General features: G+C 34.9%; 1 protein-coding gene across 7 annotated transcripts in view; it reads left to right on the top strand.

Moving 5' to 3' along the window:
• The window catches only part of Pdlim5 (PDZ and LIM domain 5), a 212,571-nt gene that overhangs the window by 130,319 nt on the left and 64,613 nt on the right, over nucleotides 1–17,639 (top strand). Inside the window, exon 9 of one of the 7 annotated variants that reach the window (XM_071614537.1) lies at nucleotides 16,584–16,703. The exons of the other annotated variants lie outside the window; for them this stretch is intronic. Within the exon in view, the coding sequence (XP_071470638.1) occupies nucleotides 16,584–16,703 (120 nt within the window). The remainder of the gene's footprint in view (nucleotides 1–16,583; nucleotides 16,704–17,639) is intronic. 7 annotated transcript variants of the gene reach the window in all.

The following is a 17,639-nucleotide window of genomic DNA, read 5'->3' as shown; positions in this document are numbered from 1 at the left end:
GAAGCAAGGAAATAAAAAGCTTCAAAATGAAAATGAGACTGAATAAATATAATGAACACTTAAAATAGGAAAGCAGTGTTGAAAATATTATTATAATTTGCATGTGCAAATTTTAATTTTCTATATGTAGCATTTTAGAATCATACCTGTTACCTCTTTAATCAGTCACTTAATAATGAACAATCTGCTGGGTTTTTTAAAATATTTATTTTTTGGTTGTAGTTGGACACAACACCTTTAATTAATTTATTTATTTTTATGTGGTGCTGAGGATCAAACCCAGGGCCTCGCATGTTCTAGGCAAGTGCTCTACCACAGAGCCACAAACCCAGCCCACAATCTGCTTTTTTCCAATTTTACATTTTTATAAGTGTTCCTCAGTTCTCTCTTGGGGGAGATGCTGCTGCTGAGTAGCTTTTGGAAGTTTTGGTAATATGTAGATACCACAAAGTCAGGAGGGGGCTGCTAGAGTGCTAAATAAATAGCCCTCATCAACAAGAAATCATCCAGCACCAAATTCCAGTGTTGTACTACTGAGAATAATGGGCTGAGTGAAAATGCCATCTCTCTCAAGGTGTTTTTTGTTGTTGTTGTTGTTTTGCTTTTTTTTTTTTTAAATCATTCTCACATCACAACTCTAGCCACACATGCTTACCTACCTACACTCTCTCCACAACCAAAGCACAAATAATCTTACTTCTGAACTAACTGTACTCTCTTTTGACACCTCTTTTTCTAATTTATATTATGGATACGATGTATCCTAACTCTCTGACTAGAGTATGAGTTTGTCAAAGACAAGAGTCTTCCTATTATGTAAATTGGAACGAATGATAAGCATTGTATTTCTTCCTGGCTGCAACTATAACTGTGTAAGTAAAGGTCTGTATGTACAATGAAATGATTTCTCTTGAAGGTAGGTGTTAGGATTGCAGGATTCATCTCTGTCAGAGTATTCTTAAATTAGAAATACACCGTGTAATGCAGCTCTGTCACAGATTGGGTAGTTTAAATAGTAGAAATTAATTTTCTAATAGCTCTGGAGGCTGGAAGTCCCAGATCAAGGTACCAGCAGGGTTAGTTTGTAATGAAGCCTCTCTTCCCGGTTTGGACATGGTCATTCCTCTGGATGAGTTCACAGGAAAGCATAGTATAAAACAAGTGGCAGGTAAGGATATGTAGACACATTAATTCTCTTTTTGTCTTCTAAGGACATGGTCACACGAATTCGGGTTCCACCATTATGATCTCATTTAACCTTAATTGCCACCCCAAGGGACCTATATCCAAATTTATTCACACTGAGGATTAAATTAATTGGGGGTGGGTGGGAGATGACTCAATTCAGACCATGACATATACTTAAACTGATTTGACAGATTAACATTTAAGAAAAAGTTGTTCTTAAGTAGAACCACTGCCTTGGACCCAATAGAAAGCATTGTTGTTAACTTTCTTGTGGCACTTTCTTTTCTACTTTAGATAGGTATTTGTCTCCATGTCCTATGTCTCCAGCTAGAATATAAGTCCTTTAAATACAAGCATTTTAGTATTCCCTGCCATGTTTGGTACTAACAGTTCTGACAGTATGTAATTGCATATTTCTTCAGTTCTCTACTTATTGAACTCTTAAGAAAAAATTAATTACAGCATGGTATACAATATTTTAATTGCAGATTCAGTATAATGTCAAATTTTTATTAAAGTGTCAAGGTATTAATATCTATGTTGAAATGTTATACCATATCTAAGTTGCTGAAATAAGAATTATAGTGCTTTAGATAACCTGACTGCCAAAAGTTAACACTTTCTCCCTGGAATTATCTATTTATTAAAAAGCTGTGGAAAGTTTTTTATTCATTAAATGAACATTTATTTCTTAATCCTCCGTCTTTGGATTTTTGGAGTGTTTTAGCATGAAATAAATACATGGAGACTCCTGGGAGGAGAACATAACTAATTGTAGAAAAAGGAATATGAGACGCTTAGTTAATGCTCTAATTGGAGAACAAAACAACAGAAATAACTTTGTCTTAAATAAGCAAATGTTTAAAGTCAAGAATCTATTCTACAACATTTAAAAGAAGCCACAGAGCTGTTGGGGGATGCAACTCATTGTTAGTATGCATCCCTGGCACTGCAAATACAAATAAATAAATAAGGCAATAGCCATCTTATTATTAATATATTAATAATAGAAATAGTGATATTAATAAGTTTACTACCAGAACAGAGTCATTTGGGAGACCGTAGAAAATTTCACTTAAAAATAATTATCTTGGGGGTGGGGATGTGGCTCAAGTGGTAACACACTTGCCTGGCATGCGTGGGACACTGGGTTCGATCCTCCGCACCACGTAAAATAAAATAAAAGATGTTGTGTCCACCGAAAACTGAAAAATAAATATTAAAAATTCTCTCTCTCTCTCTATTAAAAAAAATTATCTTAAAAAACATGGGTATACTGGGTCGGGGATGTGGCTCAAGCAGTAGCGCGCTCGCCTGGCATGCATGTAGCCTAGGTTCGATCCTCAGCACCACATACAAAGATGTTGTGTCTGCTGAAAACTAAAAAATAAATATTTAAAAAAAATTCTCTCTCTCTCTCTCTCTCTCTTAAAAAAACAAAAACATGGGTATACTTAAAAAATATCATTTTATCAAACATAGTACAATAATTTTTAATTAAATAATTTTTTTCTTGATCTCATTTTTCAGTTTCTTCTCTATGGAAGTATTAATCTAATATGCAGTTTAATTTTTTAATATTTAAATTATCTATATAAATTATAGAGTAGCATTTTAGTTTAGCAAAACTTCATCTAAAAAATTGTTGTGATCAGAACATACTTCTATCAGCCTTTCTTTTATCTCCTTTGCTAAGGAATAGTAGATTCTAATTTTTCATGTATTATACTAAAAATAATAATACATGATCTGACTTCCCAGTTTTCAAAGAATTAAAATACTAAGGAAAGACTGATTGCTTCTTTCTTTGGTAGAAAATCAATTCAAACTCAGGCCACCAGTTAGTTACATTGCAAAAATTCAAAACAGTTATGGAAGGGAAATATACTCTTTTTTGGGAGGGGGATACTGGGGATTTAACTCAGGAGCACTTGGCCACTGTGCCACATTCCCAGCCTTATTTTGTATTTTATTTAGAGACAGGGTCTCACTGAGTGGCTTAGCACTTCACTCTCTGAGTCTGGCTCACAATCCTCCTATCTCAGCCTCCCAAGCTGCTGGGATTGCAGGTGTGTACCACAACACCTAGCAGAAATACACTCTTATAAGCTGTCCAATAGCACTAAATAATGTCCACATGGTTTCTAGCTGATGGGCATCAGAATGGAATTTTGGCACTCTAAGAATAAATCTTAAGTTACTTCTTAAACCAAAACCTATCAGCTTTTGTATATTCATTGGCAATTGAGAAAGGAGAAATTACGTAAACATTTCCAAGCGTACTGATTTATGAGTTTTATAAAATTTCAGTTTGTTCATAGATATTTATGACCCTTTTTATCTCTCCTTAGAGATAGATGAAGAAACACAATTTGCTGCCTGATTCTTTGTCTTCATTATTGTTGTGTTTCACAAACATCTTAAGTCACTTTTAAATATCCTTACTAAGACATATGTCAGTTGCATAGATAGTTATTTCCCAAAATTACTATTCTTCATATGCTATATAAGAAAAGTGGGAACCATTCCCTGGTCTTATATTTGCAAATATTTTTATGAGGTGAGAATTAACTATCACACTTGCTCCCAAAAGATAGGGTACTAATATTTCCACAGCATAGCCTAATTAAAAAAAAAAAAATGTAGATGGACACACAATATCTTTATTTTTATGTGGTGCTTGGGATCAAACTGAGTGCCTTACACATGCAAGGCAAGCGCTTTACCACTGAGTTACACAGTCCCAGCCCCTAGCCTAATTAAAAAAAAAAAAAATTAAAAAAATATAGCCCTTGAGAATCTCTTAGCTGATACCATCATAGACATTTCCACAAAATATGTTGGTCAACCTAGAAATAATATCACAGGTTAAAGAAAAATGAATATACAATCAAGTAATTTTTTTCAGTTGCAAAATATGGCACATCTGTATTTGATCTGCCTTCATTTTCTGGATTGTACTATTCAAGTTTTTATGGGTTGGTGACTGCAATATAAACATCGCCATCTATTGAACATAAGTACTTATTACACTTCAGTTTTTCCTGAGAATAGTACTTTCGTTGACATACTTAATTACTGTTGAAAAGTGTGAATTCACTTATTTGAACAGGATATGTTAGAACTAGGATAATACTGTGGAATTTCTGATTTAGTGTTACACACTCATTCTTTATATCAATAATTATATAATTCAAAATAAGAAAATTTTGAACATGAATTTCTGAACAACTTGAGTGGCTCTAGGAAGCTGTATATCATCATTGGTTAGACAGTGGGTGAATTTGAGGTTTTAATACAGAGATCCAACACTTTTAAACAAACTTGGTGGATTCAGACTTATCCTTAGAGTATATCAATGGTATCAAATATTTGTTAAAATAAGTGAAGCCCTTAGCAGGGATGTTGGAGCAGCGTCACATGATGTTGAGAAAATGCCCATCCACCACCAAAAGAAAAATTCTTCAAGTATGAAATATTAAACAACCAAGACAACATTAATTTAGGAAATAAAGAAAGTAAAAAACAGAAGTGGTGTTATCAATGGTGATGGTGAAACATCAATGGTCTTTTTTGAAAGACACAATCAAAATAACCCAAATTCAAGATGCAAATACTGAAACATTTTTGGTTGATTTGCATCTTGAGGGAATTGATGTCCTGATAGAAAGTAATTCTAAATAGTTCTTTTATTCAATGATTTGTAGTCCAGAATACTTAGAATAATTACAAATGAGATTCACTAAGTAACACTATGGGTTTTTTTTTCTTCTTTAATCCTAGAGAATGGGAAATAAAATGAATGTGAAGAGGCAAATATAGTACTGCTTTTCAAAAGGGGAAACAGGTTAATTTCTAAACCATAAACTAGTTTGAACTTGTGGTCACTTGAAAAAAAACATCTAGAAGGCATTCTTAAAAACACGGCTAGTGAGTACTGAGAAAAGGCAGAATTGCCAAGACCCAGAATTACATTCTAAAGAAGCTGATTATATTCAACTTATAATGAAATGAGGTCAATGATTATAAAGTTTTTAGATTCTTAATAAGTCAAAGGAGTTTAACCAAAGAATATTATTTGAAAGGTCAATTAGTGACTTGGATACATACCACTATAATCTGCTGCCTAATTTTGCAGGATGAGGCAAGAAGATATACAATACGTGCACTATAACCAAATCATCCTTCAAAAATATTTTGAGAATGTAAGAAAATGGATCAAATTTAGTGAAAAAAGGAAAAAATGAAATTTAGTATAATTATGTGTAGTTTGGCTCAAAACATTTTGTTATTCTGCAATAAGTGGGGAAGAAAAGGTAAGGTTAGCAGAGGCATTTAGGTGAATAATTGATATTAGCTGACATTATGAGCTGGTTCCTTAACCTAAACCCATAGTCATCTTTCCCCAAACAATTTTTCTTAGTTTCAGACCGCATAGTTTATCAGTGGTCCTTGCTCATGTTTAGTTGGGTTGGCCCTTCTATATCTGTGGGTTTCTCATTGAGAGATTCAGCCAACCAAAGATCTTTTTGTAAAAAGTCATCTGTATAGTGTATGTACAAACTTTTCTTTTCTCATTATTCCACAAACAGTATAGCATAACAACTATTTACATAGCATTTATATTGTACTAGGTATTATAAAGAATCTAGAGATGACTTGAAATACATGGGAAGGTGTGAATAAGTTTTGTGCAAATAGTATTGCATTTTATATGAGACTTGAGCATCCTCAGATTTTGGTATGTGTAGGATACCCAGGACTGGCTGTGTAGATTGTATGTAATAATTAAACCCAACAGTTGCTTACTTTTTGTTCCACTCACTGTTCTAGGTGCCACTTTACAGCAAAGTCAAGGTGTTATCATGGACTTGGTCTAGAAGACATGCATGAAAAAATAAGTTTTATTTGGTGTATTTTATAAAAAAAAAAAGAGGGCAACATGATGAATGTAATGAAGGGAGGATAATTCAACACTAGTTACGGAAAAAGCAGATATTTAAGCTGCAATGATCTGAAGGAGTCAGTCATGCAGCTATGGGACAGATAATTCTCCAGACAGAGGGAGCAGCAAGTGTCAGGAACATAAGATAGGCATCAGCTTGGTGTGCTTAAGGATCTTAAAGATGGCTTTTATGAATGGAGCATGACATATAAGAGAGAGAGAGAGTGATAAAAGATTGAGTGAAGAAGTAGCCTTTATTGTCTTGTAGGTTGTGTTAAGGAATTTAGAATCTTCTCCCAATTAAATGAGAAGCCTAAAACAGGATTATGATTACCAGAGTAGCATCTGACATGTTTCTAAAAGATTTCTGCGTATACTTTGGAAATTTATTTTTAAGGGAGGAATAATGGAAGCAGGAGACCATTAATGAGCATTCCTATACTTAAGGCAAGAAAATGACAGTGTCTTGAGCAATGGAGTTACTGATGAAGATTAAGACCATTAAATACATTTGAATTTTAGAAGAACTGACAGGATTGTAGGAATATTGGGGGATGATGAAGAGTAGAAAATTGATGTTATTGAATTTGATAAGAATTGATTCACTTGGTAAGGGTCAGTTTAGTTCAGTAAAGAAGCTAATAAAATAAAGAGGTAGAGAAGTGAATGAGGAAAGGACTAAGAAGGGTATTTAAGATCTAGATTTCAGATGTGTTGTACTTGTTTATGAAAAGTGAAGGTTATGAATTAGAGAGTACATGGCTGGAATGGTCCAGACCTAAGACTTAGCCTTCAGGGAAATAATATCATCAAAGTGAAGAAATCAAAGAATTTGGTAGGTTACTTGATGATTTAACATGATGACATTGAAGTCATCAAGAAAGATTGTAGGAATGAGGTAAAGAGGAAGGCAGGTGCTAAAGCAAACTGCATGAGACAGAGACAAGACAGTGAGGTGGGTCTTTAGTGGGTACTATAGAGAGATTGCATTAGCCTGTAAGAACTTAGGATTTTGGAGGATGGAAAGTGGCTGATGGTATTAAAAAAAATAATGAAGGGGACACTTGTTCCATCTCCATAAGAAAATGGAATATGAAAGAAAAGTCAACCTCTGTTGAAAAGACTGCAGAGAAGGTGAAGAAGAATAAAAAGTGGCAGGGTGCAGTGGATGCCTATAATCCTAGAGGCTGGGGAGGCTGAAGCAGCAAGGCACTAAGCAACTCAGTGAGACCCTGTTTCTAAATAAAATACAAAATGGGGGCATGGTGCTGGGGTTGTGGCTCAGTGGTTGAGTGCCTCTGAGTTCAATCCCTGGTACCCCAAAAAAGAAAAAGAAAAAGTATAGTAGAATAATAGAGGGTTAGAGGGGTGAGATATTGATTGGATTAGGAGATGCACAGAGTAGTAAAGAAAGAGTCTAGGAGATGATGGTTAATCCAAAGGATTGGCACATGTGGTTGTGGCAGGTAAACAGAGATGGAAAGCAGGACAGGATTCATCTTTAAGGTTCGTTACAGGAAGGTGAGCACTAAAATGCAAACTCTATGAGGGGAGGAATTTAAAGTGGGCCTAGAAGGTGTGAGGATGCCTGGCATAATGTGGGAATTCAGACACATTTTTGTTGTTGAATGAATGAATGAATGCCATGAATGATTGAATGGGAACATTTAGGACATCTGATCCACAAAGTTTATCTAGAAAGTATTGTACTCTAATGTTGGCAGGACACTGGTGAGGTACTGTGGTGACTTTCTCAAAAGACATGGATTCTTTTTTTTGTAAATTTTATTTTATCAATTATTCTTAGTAAGATCCAAAGGTTTGTTAAGGAGAAACCACCTAATCCCTTCCCTCTGTTGTGCAAAGAATTTAAGCTGATGAGACCCAAAATTTCAGCAGTTAATAACAGCAGTAAGAATAGAATCCTGACTTTAGATTTCTGTTTCTTGCAAGACATGGCTTCTTCATGGATTCATAGTAGGTGGGCTATTGAATGTGAGGCAGACAAATTCACTTATATTTTCAAATAACAAATTGATACAACACTATTAAATAGAATTATGCATCATTTATCCTTTTTATCCTGAATGTTACATAAATTCTTTTTATAATAGTATGTTAAAACTACAAAATAACAAATTTTTTGACTCATGTGAAATAAGCTATTTTTAGCAAGTAGAAATCTCTGAAAATGCTGATAGGAATGATCACGTGATCACAGAGTGAAAGGAGCTAAGGTTAGTGGTAAATAAGTACCCTGAAGTTACTAAAGGGGTTGTTCCAAATGAGTTTTAAGTTGCTATTCTACATTAAAATCTTCATATTATATTATTATACATACAGTTTAAAATCTTTACCTGCCCTTATCTTTCTAACGCATAGAACATTGTCTCTGTGGAGATGAAGGAGTAATATAGGTAACTAGAATTCACAAAATATTAAGACTGGATGCTTAATAATGGTAACTCCTTTAGGTAATACCTCAGAAATATGTAAGAGTTAAGATAGGAGAAAATGGAATATATCAAAAAAGAGAAAACTCTTCCCATAATACAGATGTCTTAGTTCAGGCTGTCATAACAAAAATATCATAGGCTGAATGGTTTAAAGACTAAACTTTTGTCTTTCACAGTTTGGAGGCAGGGAAGTCCAAGATCAAGACTCTGGTAGATTCAGTGATGGTTAAGGATCCACTTTGTGGTTCATAAATTGTCATTGTCTTCCCAGGAGTGCATAAGGGTAAGGGGGCAAAGAGCTCTCTGAGGTGTCTTTTTTAAGAGGACTAATCTGGGGATGTAGCTCAATGGTATAGCAGCTACTGAGCATGCTTGAGACCCTCAGTTGTGTCCCACGTACTCCAAAATAAAAAGCTCTAATCCCATTCATGAGGACTCTGCCCACATGATGTAATCACCCACTTCCTAATACTGTCACATAAGGATTTAGGACTTCAACATACAATTTTTGGAGGGACACAGACTTTAGTATGTAGTAACAAATTGGATATTCAGCAATATCCAATTTTGGCTTCCTGTCTTTGCTTTGGTTAGTGGGAAGCTCATAGGAAAATTATTTGGGGGACTAGGACTATTAGCTCAATAGTAGGTCATGTACCTGTTATGCTGGAGGACCTGGATTCAATCTCTGCACTGCCAAAAAAGAAAAAGAAAACACCAATTCATTGAATCTTTTTTCTTTTTCTTTCACAAAGTAAACCTCATTTAGGGTGGTATTTTTTCATGTCAGCTAACTTACTTCATACCCCTCTTTTAGCCCCTAACTCATAATCTCCTTGCACCTCAACAAGCAAAGCACAGAAGTCATTGAAATCAGTTAATAAATTCAGCTGTAGTTTAGAGTGCCAGAACTTTACACCTGAGTTTTAGTAGATTTTATTTTCCAGAAGGAAGATCATAGTTATGAGTGAACACACTCACCATATTTATTATGAGGAAGCTTGTAGAAGATACTCATTTTTTGAGATGACTGGCAATTTGCTTGGCTAAAGTAAATAGCTCTCCTGTGTCACTGAACCCCAAAAGAACAGACTTCAGCTATGACCCTGATATATTTTTAGTTTCTGCTTTAGCAATATTTCTGTGTGAAAGTTTGCTTTATGGAAGAGTGAAAATATTGAGGACAATTTATTCTTGTTCCCTTCTTTATCTGCTATAAAATACATATTTTAAGGTTTGTGAATTTTTTCCTTTTATTAAAAACTTGTCATGTGGGGATAGAACATAATTCCATTAAAATCCATTTGAGGCAAATTAAGGTATAGAAATTTTATTACTGATAAAAATGTTTCATATTCTGCAACCTAGTTTCTATTCTCTCCAATCCACTGAATCTATTCTTACCATGGTTACCAGTTTATTGGGTCTACCATACACTGAAGTAATCACTTTAGCAAATTACTGGGGACAATTCTAGTACCTACATTATGAGTTTATGGGAAGGATTATATGTGCCTTCTACATACTGAATGATAGGAAAATATTATCTTTCATTATTCAAATACAATTTCTATATATAAGTTAAACACTAAAATAAAATTAATACAATCATTACTAGTGAATAAGATCCTGAATTATGAAAAAACTTTGTTTAGGACATTGAAAAATTGATCTACTTGAATGGAGTTTAGTGAATAAAGGTAAGATTGATATAGAAAGATACTTGAGAAGTAGATCTTCAAGTCATTCTGGTATTTGGGATTTGTATAGCATGCTAAGGATTTTGGATATTATCTTAACTATAGTATGAATCTATTGCAAGGTTTTAATGAAAAGAGTGATATGGTAAAGTATACTTTTCTTTTTTCTTAGGGCACTATGGCTACACTAAGCCATACCAGATAGCACAGAAGCTGGATGGGGCAGGATTTGGCAAGAGGGAAAGCAAGAGACCAGATAGACAATTATTAAAACACAGGTATTAGTGAGTGCTTTGAATAGTCTAGATGAGAGAGAGTGGTGGCAATGATATGGAACAGACAGATGGATTCGAATTAAAATTTTGAGGTGGAATGATTGGGACATGATGATGAATAACTTTAGGGGGAGAGAAAGGTATTAGAGGTAAAAGGTTTCTTACCGGTTTTTAGGAATAGTAAATATGTCAATTGAAAGACTGTATTTCAGGAAAGGTCTTAGAAGTTTTTTGAGAAAATAATTCACTTATATGCTCTAAGACAGCTAATAAAATAATTAAAGAAGGAAATCCAAAATATGGGTGCTGCTTGTAGGAGAGAGGTAAGCTAGAGTTATAAACCTGGGACACTAGTAAATAAACAATGTTTAAGGCTATTAAAGAATACAATTGTTTGCTACCAGTGATAGCAGAATACAGAGAAAGCAGGTCAAGGACAGAAAACTCTGAGAATAAAGAATAGCTAGCAACTTATTGCTTAAAAAGGCAAGTGTATAGATCATGGCACAGAAGACAAAAATAAAAGGAGCAATCATTTAGGTCAGTTACTAAGACAGCAACGTGAGGAATGCACACAAAAAGACAAATACTGGATGGTTCCATTGTAATTACTGGATAGTTCCAGGGGAGGAAGGTAAAAGGAATTTGTTGTTTAATGGGTATGGTGTTTCAGAATTGCACAACGAAAATGTTTTGGAGTTCTCTTTCACAATAATGTGAACATATTTAATACTCCTGAACTATACACTTAAAATGGTTAAGATAGCAAATTTTGTGTCATGTGGTTTTTACTACAATTAAAAAAAAAAACGACAAAAACAAATTGTCAATCATATTTAGAGGCCATTAGTGACCTGTACAAGAATATGGTTTTGGGGGGCATGAGGTAGTTGAGGTGGTTGAAGTGTGACAGGTGGGTTAGTGTACTATTATTTCAGTTTGACTATTTTAGGGGAATAGGTAAATAGAAAGCAAAGGTAGTTTATTGTTGTTTTAAGAGAAACTGTAGCATTTTGGGATGAGGATATGGAACATCCAGTGCTGGAGAGAGAGGTCACTTGAGGCATGTGCTAGACAGCTTTATGTCACAGTGACCAAAATACCTGACAAGAACAGTTTAGAGAAGGAAAAATTTATTTTGGCTCACAGTTTCAGAGGATTCAGTCCATGTTCAGCTAGCTCCATTGATTTGTGCCTGAGGTGAGATAGAACATGGCAGAATATGCGTGAGGGCATGACAGAGGAAAAGTCGCCAACTCATGGCACCCAGGAAGCAGAAAGAGAGTAAGAGAGGCTGGGAAGAAGATAAATGCTTCTAAAGCATGCCTCCAGTGACCTACTTCCTCCAGCCTAGATCCCACCTCTCAGTAGTCTATTCAGCTGTCAGTGGATTGACCCATTTGATGGTGAGAGCCCTTATGATCCAATCATTGCCTGAAAGCCCTGCCTCTGAACCTTGCTGCATTGGGGACCATGCTTTCAACTGGACTTTGGGGGTCATCCCAGATACAAACCATAGCAAGACACTTGAGGATAATGGAAGAATGGAGTACATAGCATAAGGATGTTATAATTTAACAATTGTTAGGACTGGGGAATAGAAAGAATTCCACTCATTTGGTCCTGGAGGATGATAATAATGGTAAATGAATAGCCTCATGGCTGGTTTGCCTGAACACATTGTGAGTATGGGTCCATGTTTAAAAGAAAACAGTGCAGACAAAGACACAGCAAACAAATAATTTTTTGCTCATTTCTCCTAAGTCATTTTTCATTAGAAAAGCAGGCCAAAAGGCTGCAAGCCCAATTCTGCACACATGTCTGAGAAGGAGAAAGCCTGCATATTTCTCCCTGGTGAGAAATGAAAACTCACTTAAGCAATAGACAAAGCAGAAAGTTTGGCTGCTGCAGACATGTTATTAATCAGAGCTTCTTCTAACCCTAAAAGGAGTAAATATTAGGAAATGTCAGAATAAGAATAGATGTTGATGTCTGTTCCATATTAAATAAAGAAGTTTGAGATTTTGTCATAAGTCTAGTATTTTTAGAGACTGGCTAAGTAACAAATAGGTAATCAGTGTGCATAGCACATGGGAAACCTCCCAAGTACATTTGTTTAGAAACTTGGAAATCTGGCTTTAAAACTATTTCATGAAATATATGAACTCTGTTCTCAGGTAGTACTTAAATTTTTCCAATCATCATAGTTCATGGAAATATTGCAAGACTTAACTTTTTCAGCTTCCTTCTTTTAAAACTTCTCCTCTCCTCATTATTTGTCAATATGTAGATTTTGGTGATTATTTATAGTTTTTTTTTCCTAAAATATCAATGATTTTTAAATTTTTCTTTCTTTTTTGGGGCAGGGGGTATACCAGGGATTGAACTCAGGGGCATTCAACAACTGAGCCATATCCCCAGCCCTATTTTGCATTTTATTTAGAGACAGGTTTCACTGAGTTCCTTAGTGCCTCACCATTGTTGAGGCTGGCTTTGAACTCGTGATCCTCCTGTCTCAGCCTCCCAAGCTGCTGGGATTATCAGGACCACATAAAAATAAATAAAGTATGGGGCTGGGGATGTGGCTCAAGCGGTAGTGCGCTCGCCTGGCATGCACGTGGCACTGGGTTCGATCCTCAGCCCCACATACAAAAAATAAAGATGTTGTGTCCGCCGAAAACTAAAGAATAAAAAATATTTAAAAATTCTCTCTCTCTCTCTCTCTCTCTCTCTCTCTCAAAATAAATAAATAAATAAAGTGTACAATTTAATGTTTAAAAAAAGATTTTTTTTTATTTTCTAAGGGATATTGTTATTCATGTATTTTTTAATTCTGGTCATTTCGTTGGTTGATCACACATTCTCCCTTACTTAGACAATAATACAAGTTTAGTCTGTAGAGTGACATTCTAGAAGGTATAAATATGTTCTAAGAAAATATACAAATATCATGAGTTCTGTATTTGAAAACAATAAATTTCACTTATGCATTTAGTTAATATTTATTTGTTTTCTTTATGGTGAGCATTGTATTATATTTAATTTATATCAGTAAATATCATGACCCTTGACCTCAGGGAACCTCTAGTCTACAGAGGGAGTTTGAATTTAAATAGCCACACAAATTATATAATGACAATAATGACAAATTCTATCAAGAAAAGAACAGACAGAGTACCATGAAAGCATATGGCAGGGACAAATGTGGGTGATTTGGGGAATTGCAGAGGTACCTCATTGAAAAAGCAGCATTTGAACTGAGCCAGAGGATGCTTATGAATTGGTGCAGTGAAGGTGTGATAGAGAGAGGGGTTTTGAAAATGAGAAGTAGTAGACTCTGCAAAGACCTTGAGGTGGGAAGAAGTGTGGCCTGTTTTGAGAAGAGATGAAAGACCAGATGCACGGGAGCAAGAGAGAGGGAAAGAAAGAGCTCCGTGAATGAAGAACAAATGAAGAACAGGTAGCCGAAGATCATAGTTATCCATATAGCAGTACCAGAAGGTCTAAGGAACAGACACAACAAGATTTATATTTTAGAAGTTAACTCTGATAACTGTGTTGGGAAGTTGTTCTCTAGAACAAAGCTCAGCAACTTTCTTTTCTGTCAAGTTCCAGATAGTAAGCCATGTAATGTGCAGTAATCTCTGGGTAGTGTGAAATAGTCATAGGATTTTAAATAAAAGAGTACATCAGTGTTTCAAAAAAACTTTATTTATGCATGTTGAAATTTTAATGTCGGGGCTGGGGCTGGGGCTGGGGCTCAGCCATAGCACACTTGCCTGGCATGTGTGAGGCACTGGGTTTGATTCTCAGCACCACATATAAATAAAAGTCTATCAACAACTAAAAACTAAAACTAAAAAATTTAAAAAAAAAGAAATTTGAATGTCATATGTTGTTCATGTTGGAAATAATAGGACATGTTCTTTTTATTTTTTTTTAACCATTTTAAAATATGACAACCATTTTTAGCTCATAAGCCATACATAGACAGATGGTGGGCTGTATTTGGCTTTTAAGCCATTGTTTGCTGACTCATTTTGTAGATAATTCTTATTCTTTTAACTTTTTCTGTCTACCTCTTAAATGATACTTTAGTTCCACCATAACATTTTTCTTGAATTGCTTAAATTTTTCAACACTTAAGTAAAGGTAAGACCTATTATAAATGAAAAATTAGAATTTTTAGATCTTATGATCTCCTTTTCTATTTCTTTATCTTTGTGTTAGTTTTCCAATTTAAAAGTCAGTTTAATATGACTGGCCCATTCTATTTTTTTATTGATTTTTTAAAAATAAATGACAGCGAAATGCATTACAATTCTTGTTACACATATAGAGCACAATTTTTCATATCTCTGGTTGTATATAAAGTATGTTCACACCAATTTATGTCTTTATACATATACTTTGGATAATGATGTCCATCACATTCCACCACCCTTGCTAACCTCTGCCCCCTCCTTTCCCCTCCCATCCCTCTGCCCTATCTAGAGTTTCTCTATTCCTCCCTTGCTCCCCTTTCTACCCAACTATGAGTTAGTCACCTTATATCAGAGAAAACATTCGGCATTTGTTTTTGGGGGGGGGGCGGGGATTGGCTAACTTCACTTAGCATTATCTTCTCCAACACCATCTATTTACCTGCAAATGCCATGATTTTATTCTCTTTTATTGCTGAGTAATATTCCATTGTATGTATGTATGTATATATATATATATATATATATATATATATATATATATCACAATTTCTTTATCCATTCATGTACTGAAGGGCATCTAGATCTAGATTGGTTCCACAGTTTAGCTATTGTGAATTGTTCTGCTAATAAACATTGATGTGGCTGTGTCCTTGTAGTATGCTGTTTCTAAGTCCTTTGGGTATAGACCTAAGAGAGGGATAGCTGCGTCAAATGGAGGTTCCATTCCCAGTTTCCCAAGAAATCTCCATACTGCTTTCTATATTGGCTGTACCAATTTGCAGTCCCACTAGCAATGTACGAAGTGTACCTTTTTCCCTATGTCCTCTCCAACGCTTATTGTTGTTTGTCTTCATAATAGCTGCCATTCTGACTGGAGTGAAATGAAATCTTAGAGTAGTTTTGATTTGCATTTCTCTAATTGCTAGTGATGATGAACATTTTTTCATATATTTGTTTATTGACTATATGTCCTCTTCTGAGAAGTGTCTGTTCAGGTCCTTGGCCCATTTATTGATTGGGTTATTTGGTTTTTGTGGTGTTTAGCTTTTTGAGTTCTTTATATATCCTAGCATAAAAAGTTATTTTTTTCATATTTGATTTTCCCCCCAAATATTAAATTTGGTGCTTCCTTCCTTTGAATCTGATATTGAATTTTTCATCTTTTTTTTAGCTTAATTAGAGTTCTAAATTTTAATTCTGGCATTCTAAAGAAAAATTGGTACAGGTGTCAGACAAAGTTTAAAAAAAAAAAAAAAAAAAGCACCACAATTGCTTATGACCATTTGCTGTGTGACTGGATACAGTGCTTTGTTAACATCAAGACAAACAACATCCCTGTAATTTCAGGTCTGCAAAAACAACATTTTGACTTGAAAGGACACATGTCAGGCAGCTGCACCAAAAGATGCAGAAAGTGTTATGTAGTGGAAATAGTACAGGCAAATTTCATCTGACTATTACTGTATGAATGGCATTGGACAACTTAATTCATTTGTTGGACCCTAAGTTTTCTTAAAAGTATTCTCATTCAGCAAATAAGAATTACCGTCTTTTCTCCCTTTAAGCACTGTCTTTTATCAAGTGGAAGTTGCCATGTTAAAGGCTTTGGAAGGGGAATAGCCCATACTTTGTGTTGGAGGAGATGTTATTTTAGTTTTAACCTCTTGCAGAATAATGAAGTTTAAAAAAATCAGCAGTATTCTTAGGATTGAACATTATAGTATACTCTTAAGAGATACTACAGATGATGAATGCCTCCTGTATTGTTTGTTAATGTTTCCTTTGCTTTGTTTATTTTACTTTTGAAAACTTAGGTTTGACAGTTCTCTAGAAGATCTACCCAAGAGTGAACCCCACCCACCTGCAACTCCTCAGGTGTTAAATATTGGTAGACAAGTAGCCACCCTTCTTAAAGTAGCAACTACATGTCCTAGGTAGAGTCTTCCTTCTTGGCATGTCTAAATTTCAGTGCTGGTGGTGAACCTAAATACTAAAACTGTTTGACTGAAAAAGAAAAGGTGATCATCAATTGCAGAACTAACATCTTTAACATGTAGATAAGAACACTTGGCACTTGGCCTCAGAACACTGTTTCACCCTGATTTTATATTTTGCATATATATTGTGGTTTGGTTTTAACTTCTAATATATAATCTGGAAATTGGTGTCTTTTATTGCTTTACTTGGTGATTTGCAAGGGCAACTTTTGAGATTACCATAGGTCTGCTTTTCTGAATTAGAGATTTTAACTCTAAAAGAGAGAAAGAGAGGTTGTCATATGATCCCAAGCTCTCAGACATATTCTAAGTATATTTAGTTAAATAATAGTGCTTATAAGATACTGCCAGACTCCACTGAATAAATCATTTTATATTATTATTTGTGACACAATATGATGACGTAAATTCATAAGTTTCCTTTTTTCTTCCTGGAACAGGATAATTTAGCTGATTTTTTTTTTTAATTTTGTTTAGTTATAGTTAGACAACTATAAAAGAGTGAACCTCACCCACCTGTGACTCCTCAGGTGTTAAATATTGGTAGACAAGTAGCCACACTTCTTAAAGTAGCAACTACATGTCCTAGGTAGTTGCCTTTATTTTATTTATTATTATGTGGTGCTGAGGATCGAACCCAGCGCCTTGCATGTGCTAGGCGAGCATTCTACCGCTGAGCCACAAGCACAGCCCCCAGCTGATATATTTTTATATGACTTTTTATTAGCCCAAGTTTTTAGTTTTTATTATTCACCATTATTTTCCACACACAGGTAACCCTTGCCTCAAAGATGCAGAGTGATTCAAAAACTCAAAAGTTAAATCACGTGGCACAGTGTTGCACACCTGTAACCTAGCTACTCCAGAGGCCAA

The sequence above is a fragment of the Marmota flaviventris genome, chromosome 7, assembly GCF_047511675.1.
Source record: "Marmota flaviventris isolate mMarFla1 chromosome 7, mMarFla1.hap1, whole genome shotgun sequence".
NCBI classification, from domain to species: Eukaryota; Metazoa; Chordata; class Mammalia; order Rodentia; family Sciuridae; genus Marmota; species Marmota flaviventris.
This window is presented reverse-complemented; position numbering and strand designations above follow the sequence as displayed.